This window comes from Dermacentor silvarum, chromosome 11 (genome assembly GCF_013339745.2).
Source record: "Dermacentor silvarum isolate Dsil-2018 chromosome 11, BIME_Dsil_1.4, whole genome shotgun sequence".
Classification (NCBI taxonomy): Eukaryota; Metazoa; Arthropoda; class Arachnida; order Ixodida; family Ixodidae; genus Dermacentor; species Dermacentor silvarum.
The window spans coordinates 67,677,744-67,695,673 of NC_051164.1; the positions used below are offsets into that span (position 1 = coordinate 67,677,744).

The following is a 17,930-nucleotide window of genomic DNA, read 5'->3' on the forward strand; positions in this document are numbered from 1 at the left end:
TAGTACATGGCGAGTTTCTGTGTCAAATGTGTACAACATTTCGTTTGTAGATTGTAACACAACCGGCAGGAACCACTGAGCGAGATTACGAAATTAAGCTCGTTGATTTGTGATAAGCTCGTGATAAGCATGGCGAACAGCTAAGACGACAGGACAAAAAAAAACACGCGCCATTCGACTGCTGTGAAGGTGGATTACCAGCGAATCAGTATAGCACACGACATAGAGGTGACACAGAATGTAGATCAAATATATGAGCAAATTTTAGTTCTCTTGAGCGGCGACGGTGGTCATCCGGAAGAAATACACACGCACACACGCTTTTATTTTGATCGGCGGTCTTCAACGGCGGCATACATTCCCGTGGAAGACTACCGCCACCTCGGGGAGCCGAAGAAAACTAGAAACGCGCGACGGGACCGCCACGCCGGAAGAGCGGAAGGAAACTAGGCACGCAAGCGCTTGGAACGACGACAAAGAAACGGTGGTGCGAGCGTACACATGGCAGACGCGGGTCGCACAGCGGCAAATCTTTGAGAAACCCTTATTATCTACCTGAGAGTCTACTGATTTTGAAAATGGTGCGTATTACTAACTAATCTACTGAAAATGTATATCCAAGTGATGAGACGTATAAGCTTTTGCATAGAATGAAGTGATTTTGCATCAAATTCGGGAGCTGAGTTCTTGCACACGCAGATCTGTTGACAGGACACGAAAAATTTATAGAACCCTAGCAGACAACTTCGCTGTAAAAAAAAAGTCATTTTGCAGAAACCATCGGTGATGAATGCCAATGGAATAGCCAAACGCTTGAAGGAATGATGCGCTTGAAAGCGTATATTTGTCGCATTGAAAATATTTAGGTAGGGTTTCTTGTTTCATAGCCTGATTGCATAGAGAACAGAGACGTTAACCAGCACATCTGTAGCGGCAGTATAGGTAGACAACGCGTGCGTCTCAAAAAAGTTGTAATAGTTTGCGTTCACCGACGAACGCGCCCCGCAACCTGGTTGAGCGAGAGTACGTGACCATTGCACTGGCGCCTGTGTATGGTCGGTTAAAGTCCCACGGGTCCAACAACCGACCACCGACCACCAGCCACAGAACACAAAAAAGGGGCGAAAGAGCCAGAGAGAGCTATCGGCTTTTAACAATGATGAGGTACATGCGCTGTGTTCAGTTAATTTATTTTCCTATCCTGCCGGCGGTTTCCCACTTAGTGAAAAACGACTTTTGGAGATTCTGCTTCGTGATCTTGGGCCGAGCTGTTGTACTCCCACTTGCAGCAGCGTTGCTGCAAGTGAGATTCACATTTTATTGTCTTCCTCTTTTAAGTATTGTATGTCATATTATACGATTTATTTCTCCTTTATGAAATTACAAAATTTTAATGCCGAAAAGAACCTCGGACCTGTGACATTCCCTTCATTTAAATTCGTTTATTTACCATAATTATTATTTTAAGTTCATTTTTATTTCTTCTTGTTTGTAGACGACTGACAACCATAAATGCAGGTTATTTTATTCTATTTACGACAGAATTTTCGTGTATTTCCATTTCTATTTTGATTACAGTACCCTGACACCTCTCATCGCTGATCACCTAGTGTATTTCTGCTACATTTTAAGAAATCGTCATCATACTCACCTCCTTTTTCTTATTCAGTAACAACAGATATGCCGTGCAAGTAAAACACGAGGGCAAAAAAAGAAACAGGACCGAGCGCTGAATTTCAACTGCTTTATTTTTTCAGAGTGACGGTACATATAGCTACAAAATAAGCAGGAAAAAGAAACGATACAAAACCACATGTAATCAAACAAGCACATCCCGCAAACACACAAACAAAAAAAGTACAGTGAATTATCTACGTCCCTTGGCTTGTAGTACGTGTGACTTGCAAGAATTGTAGCTGTTTTCTTGATAACAAAGCTGAGGGACGTTTATTCACTGTTTCCCGTCCTGTCGCTTGCCCTGTCTGCGTGCCAAACACTGATGAGTGCAACAATGGCGGCTTGTCAAAAATGAGCAGACGAAGCATTGGTACCTCAGTGTGCCAAACAGTCGTCCGATGTGACACTTAACTTGTATGCAAATTCGATTAGTTGTACCACGCACTTATTTCGTTTACCCTTGTCAGCGTTACTGACTACACAAAAAAAGGTTGCAGAGGATCTCTAAGCGTATCCTTATGAGATGAGAACGCGAAAGCGTTTCTTTTCGCTAAGTTGTTTTTTCGGAGAGGTGCTGGAAAGTGGTGTTGCCCAGTTGTGTTATTAAGAATGGGGCAATGTGAGAGGTCGAATTGTGTTTATTTACATGATTTGCTGCAATCAAGGGGGTTTCGACATCATTTTACATGTTCTCTTCTATTTCGGCGTCGAGGCAGTACGCATCACAGGTCTCAGGTATAGTAGTAAGACTACCACGTCGTTGTGGGTGGCGTCATTTAACAGATCCTCTTGTCCTTCCGGTGACGGCATACATGCGTCGGCGTACATAGACACTATCATGGCCCTGTGATCCGAGTATAGGCGGAGACGTCGACGCGCTTAGTATTCCTATGCGCTTTCGTTCTCCGCTGCTGCAGCGAGGATTCTCCTCTCCTACGCCGCAGCTGCAGGTGGTTGCCGCGGCAGCTGTTGGCGCTGGCGTCAGTTCCGGTGGGAGAGGTCACGTGCTTTCCGGACAAAGCTTTCCCGTACGCCTTTTGTGGACGCCAACTGGATTCGCGCTTTCGCCAGCCTAGCCAAGAAACGCTTTCGCGTTAAAAATTACACTTCCTCTAACAGTACAGAGACATTTTAGATAATATAGAACCGACATTATAGTTACTACTTTATATTTGCATGATTTCAGTAGTCACGGGTAGAGAGAATAAGCTAAACGTCAAACGCCCTGTCTTCCCTCTGCCAGATTTGCGATCGTGACCTCAACTTTAATTTTAGGCGCGTCGCTGAAGGCATTGCCCGAAGGTTCCTGAGAATTTCGTCTATGATGCAATGCCTGAGAGCTGGTTCAGCTGGCGCCTACTCACCTGTTTAAGCCAGAGGAGCTTTGGTGGCTGCATCTCGGGCGACATGGTTCCGCCAAGAAAGCGCAGCACAAAATGCCCAGTTGCGTTTATGGCCTCAGCCTGCGACACGGCGCGGTGGTCCATCCACAGCACCACGTTCTGCTCCGGCTCACCTGCGCAGATGGTCCATAACGAACTGGTTGCTAGACGCCCCCAAAAAAAGTTGACAGTCACTTAAGTATCCTTACGTGACTTGAATGCGAAAGCATGACGACTTGTCCAAGCTATCACCTTAAATTAAAACTCCACCTTAATCCGCCTTAATCCACCTTAATTCGCCTTGCTCTAATTTGTACCAACCGTAATCCAATTTAATCCACCTTTATCCAATTTTGGCAGTATGGGTTTTGTCAGGTCGGATTTTTGGGTGAGGGCCACGGCATCCGTCCGACGCCATGGCTGTTCACCGTAGAATTTCGCAGTGCCACCAGGTCAAGCGCCGGGAACGTGACGTCATCAATTGGTCACGTGGGTTTTGGTACCATCGGATGAGGACGCCGGATTCTGCACTTCATGGGGCATATAATGACTTCGCGTTAAAATATCAGCAGTAATTATCAGTGACTACTCCTTTATTATGCACACTAAGCGCGACAGAATATTCGGCAAGGAAGACACAGGTTCTTCTGAAGCTCTTATGTACGAGGTCTGATGGCGTTAGGCAGAGCAGACAAGTGCTTGCTGCGACTTCGCTTCGTAACAAATATGCTGGGTCTGTTTTCCATTTCGCAACCAATTCAGTGCTCTCTCTTCCTTTTGTAATCAATCGTTACGACGTCCCTCACGTCAGTGCTGTGTGCAAAGCCGGGCGCAAGCTTTGAAGCAAGCTCGACTCTTCCATCCATCTCTTCTTCTACATTGCGCTGGCCGCATTCCGGCGTCTATCGTCGCCTTTTCGCGGGATCGAATTCCGGCGACGGCGGCCGCATATCGATGGGGGCGAAATGTGAAAAACACCCGTGTACTTGGATTTAGGTGCACGGTAAAGAACCCCAGGTGGTCCAAATTTCCGGAGTCTCCCACTACGGCGTGCATCATAATCAGATCGTGCTTTTGGCACGTAAAACCCCACAATTTTTTATCGTCGCCTTTTGTTCAAAGTCCTTCCCTGCCGGCAGCTGCGCAGGTGATTGCCGACACTACAGACACGACGCTCTCTCCTGTTTTACAGGAATGACCTACCAATACTGACGTCTTCTGCGACATCGGTCATTCGCACGAACTTTCCTCCCGTATGCTACAAAACTGGTGTATGTATTTCGTTGTACTATCGCCTACGTACGGTGTCCGCATTTATTTATCGAAACCTCCATGTCTACTTACTTACGATGGTGTCACGCGTACGCATTGCACACATCTAAAAATAAGGCGCGGAATTTATTTTTAATCGCAGTGAAAATATTGCGGACCTCGCCGTGGTTGCTCAGTGACTATGGTGTTGGGCTGCTGAGCACGACGGTAGCGGGATCGAATCCCGGCCACGGTGGCCGCATTTCGATGGGGGCGAAATGCGAAAACAACCGTGTACTTTGATTTAGGTGCACGTTAAAGAACCCCAGGTTGTCCAAATTTTCGAAGTCTCCCACTACGGCGTGCCTCATAATCAGATTGTGGTTTTGGCACGTAAAACCCCAAAATTTAATTTTAAAATACTGCGGAGTACAGTGTTAAGGCAGCACTCCACGTGGCCTCTATAGCTTGGGACTTGATTTCACCGCTTGGTTCTCCTATATCTTCACCCTGCTACCTATCCATCCGACATCAATTAGGATAATTGCTCCAGTTGGGTCGCTGTCTTGTTCCCACAAAGAGTGTCGTATAGTGCTTGAAGCACGTATAGGTTATCAGGAACAAGAGCCGAGGGTAGGGTGCGCATTTTTTTTTTTCTGCGCATGCGTGCCGTGGTAGCTCCTGACTGAGCGCAGGTGAGTCAGGAGCTACCACGGCACGCATGCGCCGAATTTCTCGCATGGAAAGTCATGTACCGCTAAAAAATGCGCGCCCTACCCTCAGCGTTTGCACGTGATAACCTATACGCGAAATGCATCTGACAGCGCTTTCCGACTGTGCTCCTGCTAGCCTACATTAAGCGTGAGCTAAGGAGAATGCAAGTTATGCCGCGTGGATGCTGCGGCCGCCTTAAGTGTAGTAGTCCATTATGTACGCCAGTGGGAAACACAATGATTGTGCGCCCTGTATACGCCCGGCAGAGGTTGCCTAGGAAACCTTTATACAGTGGGAACTTCAATCTGTATACAGCGAGCCACCACGTTAGCATTCGCTTGATCACAAATATGCTTAGCGCAATTTTAGAAGTGCGCAGGGTTACAGCTTCTTCTACGAGCACGAGCTGTAACCCTGCGGAATCGTTTTGGGAAAGGTTCGGCCGCGTACTACACAGACACTAGCAGAGCCAGTAGAGAGACTCACACGCTTGCGGTTACCCAACAACAACGCAACATAACGGCCACAGTCGTAACTCGATCCACGTGCGCGGCCGAAGCGGCTGCAATAGCCATGACAATTGCAGACGTGGAACACAGAAACGAGTCGGCAGTCATACTGTCCGACTCGCAGACGACATGTCGCCTGTTTCTCAATGGGACGGTACCCAAAATGGTACGCAGAATTCTGGGACAAACCTTGAAAGAACACCACGACATTATCTGGTGTCCGGCTCACAAGGGCTTGGATGGTAACGTTGCGGCAGACCATATAGCTCGAGGATTCAACAACCGAGCTGCGGAGGGCCTTGCGTGGAACTGCTTTCAAGCACTCGTAATATTCTTCTACAACAACGGGAGGAACGCAGAGTCTACGGTCCTCCACACAAGGCCCTTAACAGACAGCAGAGTAGGGACTGGCGGCGCATTCAAACAAAAAGCTTCCCCAACCTGCATCAACTCAGTAAAATAAGCCGAACAAGATTTCTGGACGTCTGACCATGGTGTTCCAACAAACCCACGCTACAACATATCACATGGGAGTGCCTGGAAAGGCCTTCACATATTACTAGCCCGTACATAACATCACAACCACTCATGTTAAATAGGCAGTGGGAGGCATGGCTTGCGGACGAGGTAAAGGAGAGCCAAGTGGCTCTCCTGGACCAAGCCCAGCGAGCCGCTCGCGCCAGTGGAGCCCTGGATTAAGGGCCCAACCACGCTCGCCTAATTTTTCTTTTTGAAATTAAGTTTATTCCTCCTCCTCCTGAGTAATTTTTTGAAGCACTGTCTCTCACCGGTAGCACTTTGAATGAGTGAGAAACACATTTGAATTTCGCTTTTATGCGCGCAATGCCGGGGGGCCACAAACGGTTCGGTATTAACTCTGCCGTAGTTTGTGCGACATCGCAGACACGTCACCATCCGTGCAGGGGCGGGGCCTCGCCTCGATGACGTATGACCATTTTTTCTTTCTTTTTTCCCTGTCTGTTTGGCGGCATTAGAACGGAGAACACGCTGGGCTGTTGGTGACTAGGCACAACTGTGGCTCCTTTTAAGGGCTCGATGGTATTCCTAAATAAACGCATCACTGTTTTGGTGATCCTAATATAATCTCAATATCAGAAGGGAGCAGTCTACCTGACTGGAGCAGTATTTTTTTCTTTATTTGGGGTGTTGCGGAGTGCAGCGTAGCAACACCCCAACGACCGCCGCTTCGCGTCGGCGCCCGGCACCACGGCTTCCGCCGCGGCATCGGGGTACATCCGACCGCACCGCCAAACAGAGAGGGAAAAAATGGTGATTCCAAGGAAAAAGATAAAGTTGGGAATCAAAGGTGGGAATCAAACACGCGTCTCAAGGCGAGCGTCGTAACCACTAGGCCACACAGCCACGCTTATGGGCATGCATTCATGCGAATCATATGATTGCGTTCTAGCGTCGGTACGTCATCACTTTTTCTTTGCCCTTTAGTGATAAAAATAAATTAAAAATAGAATGGGGCAAGCCCACAGCACCAGAGAGGTAGTGGCAGGCATAAAGCCAATATCAAATAAATGAAAAGGGGTTACCGAAGCAACCCAATTGGAAATTTAGAGAAAGCCAATCAAAAGAAAAAGAAAACAAAAATTGGGCTCGGAGGCAAGGCAGTCAGTTATGAAAAGCAAAATGCCCTCGCGCAGTTATTACACAGTAAAAAGGGAGGAACGCAGAAGAAAAACAAGCTCCATGAAAAAAATATTGGATGCCCCGACAGCGATCCGCGGAAAACGCCGGATCCAATTTATTAAAATGCTTTAAAATGCCGCGCATTTGTCTGCGCCTCGCTGGTGCCAGGAAACAAGCAGGAGGCGGCCAGTCGATGGTGGACAGCTCTGCGGCACACGGGTGGCTGCAGGACTAAAGAGAAAAAAAGGAGAAAAAGAAAGACAGGACAAAAGGAAAGAAAAGAAAGAAAAGCAAGGAAGGGACGCAATAATTACATCAGACAATAAAAGAAAACACAGGGAGAGGGAAGAAAGGGAGAGCAGTAATTGATGACAATGACGCATGCAGCTTAAGTCATCGGCCACGGGGTTCCCCCCGCCATAGTCGGCATAAACAGTGGCGATGGCCAGAAGCAAACATGCAAAAATAATACGAGAAGACATGAAGGTGATAGAGATTAAAAGGCGTCAGGCAAAAGAGCAGGTGCGGGAGTCGAAATGAGCACTAACCGTCCTATAAGAATGGAAGGTTAGATGAGCAAAGCGCGAGTTTCTCCGCGATCGGAGTAACACCGGCCTGATTGAATCGACCTGAATTGCGCTGCGCAATTGACCAACAATCTGTGCGGTGTTAGGACAAGCCTGCAGGTAGTGAGAGGTGTCCTCACACGGCGTCCCACACACGCACAGATTGCTGGCGTGCAGATTAAAACGGAACAAGTACGGCACAAAATGTCCGTGTCCCGTGAAGAGGTGCACGGGCGAGCGATGAGGTGGAAACCGCTCAGGTATATTGTGCACACTGGGGATCCATTGATACAAAGATGTACCGGCTCCCTCGCGTTGCCAAACGCCATGCCACACATTCCGAGACAAGCGGAAGAAACGGGACCAGACCGATCGCAGTGAAGAACGAACCTCGCGCAAAAGACCCGTCGATGGCCGCGGTTGAAGCAGCGGAATCCGCGAGCTCGTTGCCGAGAACACCGCGGTGACCCGGGACGTGAAAGTGAAAGTGAAAGTTTATTTTCTTTTCAACGAAAAGAGGGCGCCAAGACAAAAGGCAAGAGCCTGACACGGTCCTGGTCACCCGTGGAACAGCTGGCATTGTGCACAAGCACTTCACAACAAAGTCACAGTGAATTTCTCTGTGACTGGACGTGGTATGAACAGATACGGCGCCCGGCAACCATTTGCGACGTTAACGCACGCTTACAGTATGCGACACGAGCGTCCACGTCACGGATGTTTGAGAGGGCATGGAGCAAAGACAGACAATCTGTGTGAATGCGCACCGGCGTCGACGCTTGCAACGTGGCGAGATAGTGAATCGCCTCGGTGAATGCGACTATACCTCCGCACTGTAGGCGCCTGACGCGTTAATAACTTTAAATTTACGGACCGCGCAAATTCGACCTCGTGGGTCAAAAGCCGCGAAAAAGCTGCGCCCGCCGACACGCTTGTGTATGCACCGTCTGTGAAAACGTGATACTCAGGTACGGTACACACACGGGAGGCCTGTTCGGGTGTTAAGCGGCGGAATCGGAATCGGCACAGCTCCCGCGGATGGCGCGACCACGGGTCGAACGGGTGCTCCAGGTTCCGGGGGTCGAACGACTCGTTGGCGAAGTGAGTCACTTGGCGCAACACGAATAGAGAAAATTCGGCATTCAGGCGATCCAGCTCAAGAGGGAGCGGCGGACAGTTGGCCAGGATCTGCAATGCCGACGTCCGAGTGGTGTGGAAGGCGCCCGTCAGAGCCACCAGAAGCGAGCGCTGAACCGACTGAACGCGGGCGGTGAGGTGCGAGGTCGGGAAAGCGGGCCACCAGACCGGCGACGCGTATGCAACCGCAGGTAGCGGAACCTGTCTATAGAGGCGTCGTGAAAGGACGGGACGTAGCTTGTAATGCATACGCTCGAAATTTAGCAATCGAGTAATCAATACCTCGGCTTTTGGTCTTGAGAAAGTCAACATGGGCGTGAAAATTAAGCTTGTCGTCAAAGACCACGCCGAGAAGTTTAATGTGATCTTGACGTTTTAGAAAGGTGCCGTCGAGACGAATAGACGGACGCCTCTTGGAAGTGCCAGTGTGTCCATTGTCGAAGAAGACGAAGAAAGGATTTTGACTGACTAATTTTGACCTTGTTTTGCCGGGCCCAATTGCAAATCAAGGATAAGACAGATTCTGCCAGACTCTGCAGTTGCATGGCACGAGGTGCCAGGACAGCAGCACGATAGTGTCGTCCGCATACGCCTGCAAGTGCACGCGGTCTGGCAGGGAAAGCCTTAGCAGGGAATGTGTTATCAAGTTACAAAGTAAGGGGCTGATGGGGGAGCCCTGCTGACTGCCAATCGTCGGGCGAGCCGAGACCTCACCCGCGCGTGCCCGAAACACCACCCGGCGGCCCGAGAGGAAGGAGCGCAGGAGGTGATAAAAGTTAGCTGGACAGCGGTGTCTGCGCAAGAAGAACAGCACCGCCGCGTGCCACACGCTGTCGAATGCTCCTTGAAAATAGAGGGAGATCAGAATAGCCGGCGTTTTTTGACGCCTTGAGCGACAGCAGGCGCTGTTTCAGGACGTACAGTGCCAGAGGGGCACTCCGCGCATGCGTGAAACCGAATTGGCTATCGTGAAGGAGGTGATTGGAATTTAGAAAATAATAAAGCCGGGAATTTAGTAAGCGTTCCAGTACTTTGCCGAATAAAGAATTCATTACAATAGGGCGTTAAGCAGAGGGTAAAGGAAGCGGCCGGCCAGGTTTAGGAATGAAAATAATGCGTCCCTCTTTCCAGGGCGTAGGAGAGTGTCATAGTCGGAGGGCCGCATTAAACAAAACAAGAAAAAAAGGAAGGGTGGAGACGGAACAAATTTCGAACGAACATGCCGGTGAGCCCGTCCAACTCCGGCGCCGAACGTAAGTTGCCCTGAAACAGCGCGTGCTCGATCTCCGGGAGCGTGAACACGTTATCATCAGGGCCGGGAGGGTATGCGGGAAAAATCCTAACAAAGATACACTAAACAAGATCTATTTTGCGCCTGCGCTTGTCTGTGGCGGCTGATCCTTCAAAGTCAGGCAACCCTGTCATATCACTGAGACGCTACGAATACGAGTCACCTTGTTGCGCTTGCCGTTGCACGTTTGTCCGAGTGCGAGGCTTGGCGGCTCCTTTTCCAAGAGTTCTGTGCACTCGTCGATTCCGTAGTCGCCTCTGTCTTGCCGTCGGCCCGTCGGTGTACTCGTCTTAGATGCCGGCGTCTCAAACTTCATCGGTGAAGTGACACGGCGTTGACTGGGGCCACCTGGGTAGGCCTAGCGTCGGGATGCGTCGCAACTTCTCCGTGAGTGCCGACGTGGCGTCCCGAGGAGAATCGAACGTGCCGGTCTGCCGCAGAAGGGGGATCCTCTCTGGGGTGCCTGGTCCTGCCGTGAGAGGCTGCAGCCAGTCCAGGAGCCTCGCTCGAACTTGCCGAGGTCGACGGCCACACCTTGGACGGCCAACGTCACGGACTCAACCAGACCCCTTCACAGCGCGCAAGCGCGCGAAGTCGCGTGTGGAACGGGGTGTCGGAGCTCGAGTCGTCAGTCGCGACGTGCTCGCCCAACAGCAATGAAGCGGACTCCAACACCGATGACGTGACGACGTCGGGCGAGTTCTCAAGCGGTGGGAGGAGCGTCGCGGGATGTAATTTCGCGAACGCCAGTTTGAACGGCGAACCATAGAGGTTACGAGCCGTCAAATCCTGGCACAGCGCGCGATCCGCCGCGTCCTTGGCCCTGCGAATATGCTGCTTGTAAGCAGCGAAAGCCGTCGCTTACTGCGCCCGGAAAAACGATCGCAGATCGGGCTCGCGGGCACGTTGAAATCGTCGACGCATCGCTCGCACACGCAGCCTCTCCTCAGCTATAGCTGACAGCTCCACCACGCATTCGCCCTGCCGCCACGTGATTTAGCCTTGCGCAAGTTGCGCCGACGGAGTGCCTCATAGATCTCATAGAAACGCACGACCGCGCTTTCGAGCGCATGCCCAGATGACAATGAGGCGCGGCTAATTCTCTCGAACCCCGGATGCACCCGCATAGATTCGAGAATCTGCGCTCTTGCGTAGTTGGTGAGCACGCACTCTGGATTGCGCGTTGCGGCGAAGAGAGTAAATTCGATGCAGCGATGATCGGAAAGGTTGTCCCGGTCCGATACGAGCCAAGTGAAACCCGCGCTCGCAAGAGAGACAGACGCCAACGTGACGTCAATCCAGGAACGGGCGTACGGAGTCGCGAAAGTGGACAGCGACGCGGGGCTGTTGAGTATTTGCAGCGAGTTGGCATTGGCAAACTGCACGAGCTGCGCGCCGCGCACGCCTCCGGGCTCGGGCCCCCACAGCGCGTGTTTCGCATTGAAGTCGCCTCCCATGACATACGATCGCGGTGACCCGTCCGGAAACACCCACCACAGCTCGTCCAAAAATGGATCGAGAGGGCGATGGAGCGGTACATAAATGGGGACGAGAACGAACGAAAGTCCGGCTCGGTCGCGCCTGACGGCAACGACAAGCGGCGATTCATATACAGGAAATAGGTCAAATGTATACGGGCCCGCGCAAGGAGAGCAATAGGCGGGTGCTCCCGCGAATGGAACACCGTGTTATCACGGGGCACGTGGGGAATCTTATGGTCTCGGGTGTGCGGGTCAGAGACTGCAGCGGGAACGAGAAATCGCCCTCAATCATGTGCTGCACCAACAGCCTCGTGGCATCGCGCGTGTTGGCGAGGTTTGCCTGTAAGAATCGAAGCGGCGAGGCATCAGCCATGGTAGAAGACAATTAACGCGGTGCCGAATACTGATAGACACGGACGATATAGTGTGCCGGCGTGCACGCCGAAACAGAACAGACGGCCCCGCGACGCCAAAGAACCCGCTCCGCAACCAAACACACCCCGGCGTCACGCCCCAGCCAAGCAAAAAGAATGTGAAAGGTGGAAGGAAAGAGGCAGAAAGAGGCGTGACAACACACAGAGACAAGAAGGAAGGGAAGGAGTAGCAATGAAAAGGAGACGGGGAAGAAAGTGCGGCGATCCCTAACACCCCCACGGCGCCGAGAGGAGACTCCCGCGCGGCCGCATGCGCGAACGAGTTCCCCCGGCAGCCGCGAGGGCGAGGAGACCGCCGCGCCGCACCGCAGAATCCGCGGCCAGCAAGCTAACCATAATCAGTGCGAGCTCGCAACCGAGCAACGCTGCCCATCAGGAGAGTGCAGGTCCTGTCCCCCGTTGGATGGGAACTGGGATGTCCCGCGCGGCGACATTCGCTGCAACACACTGCAGCATCCCCCACGCGCACCGTGCACTGCTCACCGAGGTGCGGGCCCGCACAACGCGTGCACACCGCCCGCTCGGGAATGTTTCGAACAGGGCACGAGCGCCGGTCGTGACCATAAGTATAGCGCAGAACGTGCACGTCGGTACGTGCACGTCCTCCCACACCGTTGCAGAAGTCCAACCCACCGAGACGCGCGCACGGCATATGAGTGCCCGGTACGCAGGAGGATCCACTGCTACCGCGTGAGTGAAATTGCCCGAGCGCTCCCTGAAGGAAACGCGAACCTCGCAGGTGGACGGGTCCAGCTGGAGGTCAGTGTTACGCGAGTTAATTTGGGCTATCAGACTAACAGCAGGAACGTCGGGGTCGACACCTGTCAATTTGACGTGGGGTTTGCGCTGCTGCACCAATTAAGCGCACCGACATAGCCGTGCTGGTGACCGGGTTCCGTTCGATTAGCGTTTTGAGTTTCTGCACCGACGCGAGATCATCCGACAAAACCGTGAGACCGAGCGGTGTCTTGTGTACAGAAATTTCTCCGAGGTTTTCTCTTGCCGGATCGACATTTGATTTTAATATACGCTTCAGATCCTCAGCTGCAGTGACAGTTGGTACGAGAGGCGTGAGAAACATGACGTGTGCATGCTCTCGCCTTTACAAGGGATCATCGGCGACGGCGCGGGCAGCCCCCGGGAGCATAGCCGCCGGGGCAGCGGCACCACCAGACCCAGGTGGAAACGCAGAGGCAGGACGAACACCGCCACGGGCGACCGCAGCGTACGTTAACTCCGCCGGGCCCGAAGGGATGGCGGCCTGTAACGCCATAGAGCCAGCCAGGCGAGCCCGCGCCAGCTGGTCCCGGAGCTCGTCCGCCCTGCCGCACTGACGCGCCGCACACAGCCCGCATGTCAGCACGCTCCGGTAGCAGTTGTCGCAGATGCCCCAAAATCTGGGACCGGTGATTGTTGGTCACCTTGCAGTTGGTATCAAAGAGAATATCTGTTATCTGCTTCTGCAGATCAACAGCGCGATGAAACGACGCCGTCAACGCGGCGTCAACTCCGCTCCGCACGAAGGAAGGCACATCGGCACCGCCAGGTCCCGTAACCCGATCGGCGGAGGCAGCAGGCGGCCCCGCGCCACGGGAGGCCAAATCCACAGCTCCTAACACGCGGTCTCCATCGGAAGCGAAGACGGAGTCGTCCGAGCGTGGCGAAGCCCCCGCCGAAGGGTAACCGCCCCCGGGCGGTGGCAGAACAGCAGGAGGCTGAGCATCAGCCATGCCCCGCTACTGGGTACCACCCACCAGCGAGGCAGCCGATCGAAGGTCAGCCGCCAAACACCGACTTGAGGCGAAATTTCAGGCTCCCCACGCAAAGCACTGGCACAGCCGGGAGCCTGAGATGTTCAGGGAGGCCTGAACATCTCAGGCCTCCCTGAAGAAGTTAAACCGGTCGTCAAAGACCACGCCGACGAGCAGTTTAATGTGATCTTTGTGCTGAAGAAAGATTCCGTCCAGACGAATAGACGGACGTCGTTTTGACGTTCCAATATGCCCATTGTCGAAGAAAACAAAGAACGATTTTTGAGAACTAATTTTAACCTTGTTCTGCGCGGATTACAGATCAAGGTGAGGACAGATTCTGCTAATGCCTGCAGTTGCAGACGCAAAGTGCCAGAGATTAAAATGATTGTGTCATCTGCGTACGCTTGAACATGAACGCCGGCGGGAAGTCAAGGTCCAGGAGGAAGTGGATGATGATGTTCCACAGGAGAGGACTAATAGGCGAACCCTGTGGGCTGCCTATTGAAGGGCATGCCGACACCTCGCCTGCACTGGACCGGAACACAACCCTCCGGCCAGACAGAAAAGACCGAAGCAGATAGTAAAAGTTGGCAGGGCAGTGGTGCTTACGTAGAAAGAACAAGACAGCGTCATACCAGACGCTGTCGAAAGCGCCGGTGAAATCTAACGAAATTAACACCGCCGAGGTGTTCGCAGTTTTGAGCGAAAACAGGCGTTGCCGCAAGGCATAAAGGGCTAGAGGGGCGCTCCGCGCATGAGTGAATCCAAATTGGCGGGGATGAATGAGATTTCGGGAGCAGAGAAAGTAATAGAGCCGGGAATTGAGTAGACGTCCAAGGATTTTTCCAAATAGGGAATTCATCACAATGGGGCGGGAGGCAGAAGGTTGGTCAGGGGGACGGCCGGGTTTGGGAATGAAGATGATTCTGCCAGCCTTCCAACATGAAGGAAAATGACCCAATGTGAGCACTGCATTAAAAAATGCAGAGAAAAAATTGGGCTTGAAGGTGGAACAGATTTCCAATGAACATGGCGGTAAGCCCGTCCAGCCCCGGCGCCGCGCGAGGGTTGCCCAGGAAGACAGCGTGCTCCACCTCCGTGAGCGTGAAGGAAAAATCGTCAGCGGTGCAAGGGTACGGAGCGTCGACGACACATCTCACGCGACGATGAAAGTCGCTGTCCTTCAGCAGGATCATCGAAGCCGACATGCACCCGTAAGAGCAACGCCGCAGAGTTCAGAACAGAAGAGGTCAGATTTCCATCCGACTGAATTAGTGGGGGCAGATGCGTCGGTGGCGACAGCTTGGCAAACGCCAGCTTAAAAGGCTGACCGAAAAGATTGCGAGACGTAAGTTCCTGGCACAGGGACCTGTCAAACGTATCTTTGATGTGTCGGATATTACGTTTGTAACACGCAAAGGCGCGGGCATATTGTAACCTGAACACATAGCGCAGGTCACGATCGCGCGTCCGTTGGAGCCGCCGGCGCATAGCGCGCACCCTTGACCGCTCAGCGGCCAGTTGTGGCGTCCACCAGGTATTGCCTGAAGTAGCATGCGGCTTGACCACTCGTAGATTGCGTTTATGAAGAGCATCGTAAATACTGTAAAACTGCTCCAATACGAGATCAAGGGTCATGCTCGAGGAGAACCGACACCCAATGACGCTGGTCAAACCATCATCGAGGCGAGGCCCCGCCCCTGCATGGATTTGTTGTGAAAACAGTCAGCACCCGTGGAGATTGAGGGAGGCGCCGGCGCCATTGCGCGGGCTTCACCTGTCCTGCCGTCCCCCGCCTTTTCCCCGTCCCGCTCCCAACCGGTTTCCGCGGTGGCGTTCCACTCGCGGTGGTTGGCGGTGAGGGCGGGGCGCCGACGTCACTACGCGGCCGCGTCGGCTGCGAGTTACTGAGCGTGGCTCTCTTATCTCCGGGACCGGCGCAAGGTACGTACATGCTTTCCTCACGTCCGCCGACACCTTTGTGACTAGGACGTGAGCTCGCGCACGTTGCCTTTGCCCGTGCAGGGAGCGCGTACTTTGTGCTGATACTTTCCTGACGCTAAGCCGATCAGCGCGAGGTCGTACCACGCCGAGCCGCACTTGCCGAAAGCCCAAGCCGAAGGAGATTGCCCGAGCTCTCGCGAGTTGACCCATTGGTTATCGCCAGAGCAAGTAGCATAGCCGCCGGGACTTTTCCTAGCGGCGTGTCCCAGCTTGAGCCTGTGCTCTCGCAGCGACGTGCTATATGCGCCTGTTATTGTATTTTCGCCCTGGTGCGGGACCCCTTTGGTTACCCGCAGCGCGGGCGTTTGTGCAGTGCTGGTGCCGACGGATTCCATAAGCGGTTTCCGTTATCTCAAGGGCATTACTGTGTTTGTGCGTGCGTCGCTCGGTAGCCCCTTGCGGCCTGAGCTCGCGCGTAGCGGTGCTGGAGGCGACGGCTGACGCGACCCTGTGGCTCGCTAAGCTCGAACCCGCGGTGGTTGGTCTCCTGTGAGACACCAAGAACCCACAAGTAGGACCGGTTAATTTCGGTCAACGAGTGCGCTCGACGGCGTCATAGTTTGCGCGAGAGCACAGGTTAGCGGGCATTCATATATGTAATGGTCGAACAATTCACACATTGAACCGCACGGGGCATAAGGGCTCGCGCATCAGATCGAACCTATGAAAGTAATAGGGGAAACGTCCATGCCCCGTCAATAGCGTGACAAGCCAGCGCAGCGAAGGGAAAAACGAAGGCAGTTCGTCTAGACGCGGCATCCAGCGAAAAAGTGTCGTGTCCGCGTTTTCTTGTTCCCATTGGTGCGACCATTGCGTCCGCTGTTCTTCCGAAAAGCAGCTCAGACTGCCTTGATTGGTATCGGCGCCACTCTTTCAGTCCCTATGCTTGCGGCTCGGAACGCAAGAAAGTCGGCCAGCTCGTTTCCAAACAATCCACTATGCCCCAGGACATGAAATAACTGGACCTGTGTCGTGCGCGTGATTTCCTGCAGCAGTGTCTTGATCGCTGCTACTCTAGCGTCCGTGGTGCTCGGTCTGGACAGCGCACACAGGAGCGATAGGCCGTCCGAGTACAGACGTACCTCCCCGCTGACGCCTCCGCCCCGTATGTGCGCGAGCGCCTCGGCAAACGCGATAAAATCGCGGTCGCCTAAATCGCCCTATCGAGCCAATCCGTCCTCTCGGTCCCAGGACGACGAAGGCAGCCCCTGACGAGAGTGCCGTGGACGAGCCGTCGGTGTAGACGTGGACACCCTCGTCACATGAAAGTTGTCGTGCTTCGTGTATCGATAGGCGCCGGAAGGCGAACGAACGAGCGTCCGCCGGGTGCGTGTCCCACGGGTCGACAGAAAAAAGCACGTCGCATGGCGAGAAGGATGACGCGCCGTAATGTACGCTTTCACCCAGGGCGAAAAGGCGGAACTCCGCATTCGCCCTGTCCAGCTCGAGTGCCAATGGTGGGGCGCGCATAAGAACCTGAAGAGCCGCGGTGCGTGTGGTCCGAAACGCTCCCAAGAACGAAAGGAGGACCGTGCGCTGCACAGATGCGACGCGGGCGCTTTACCGGCAATCGGGCTTTTCGCTCCACCATATGATTGATGCGTACGTCAAGGCAGGCAACATGACCTGCTGGTATAGGCGAGTGGTCTTTTGGCCGCAGCCCGCCCTGCATCTGCGCAAACGCAATCGCTTTCGCCGACAGGAACTCCGCCTTCTCCTCCAGGTGGTCGGCGTGCTTGAAGAACGATAATCGCCTGTCGAAGATCACTCCGAGAATTCGCAATGACTCGACAAATTTCAAACCTTTCCCCTCGCTCCCCAGACGTATGGTGGGATGCACCCTCTCCATACCGCCACGACCATGGGAGAAGAGGACGCAGAAAGTCTTGTCCATGTTGAGCGACACCCGGGCCTTCTCTGTCCATTCTACCACCCGCGCCAACACCTCAGACCCCACTGCTCCCAGCTCATCCCGCGATCGTGCTGCGACGAGTATCACGGTGTCGTCCGCGTACGCCTGGACCGTGGCTCCGGGTGGCATGGGGAGGCACAGCCGGTCATGTATTAGAAC

General features: G+C 53.3%; 1 protein-coding gene across 1 annotated transcript in view; it reads right to left on the reverse strand.

Moving 5' to 3' along the window:
* Positions 1–17,930, reverse strand: part of LOC119432644 (FGGY carbohydrate kinase domain-containing protein-like) — a 92,566-nt gene that overhangs the window by 51,555 nt on the left and 23,081 nt on the right. The window contains 1 exon segment of the mRNA XM_049658341.1: positions 3,042–3,193. Within this exon segment, the coding sequence (XP_049514298.1) occupies positions 3,042–3,193 (152 nt within the window).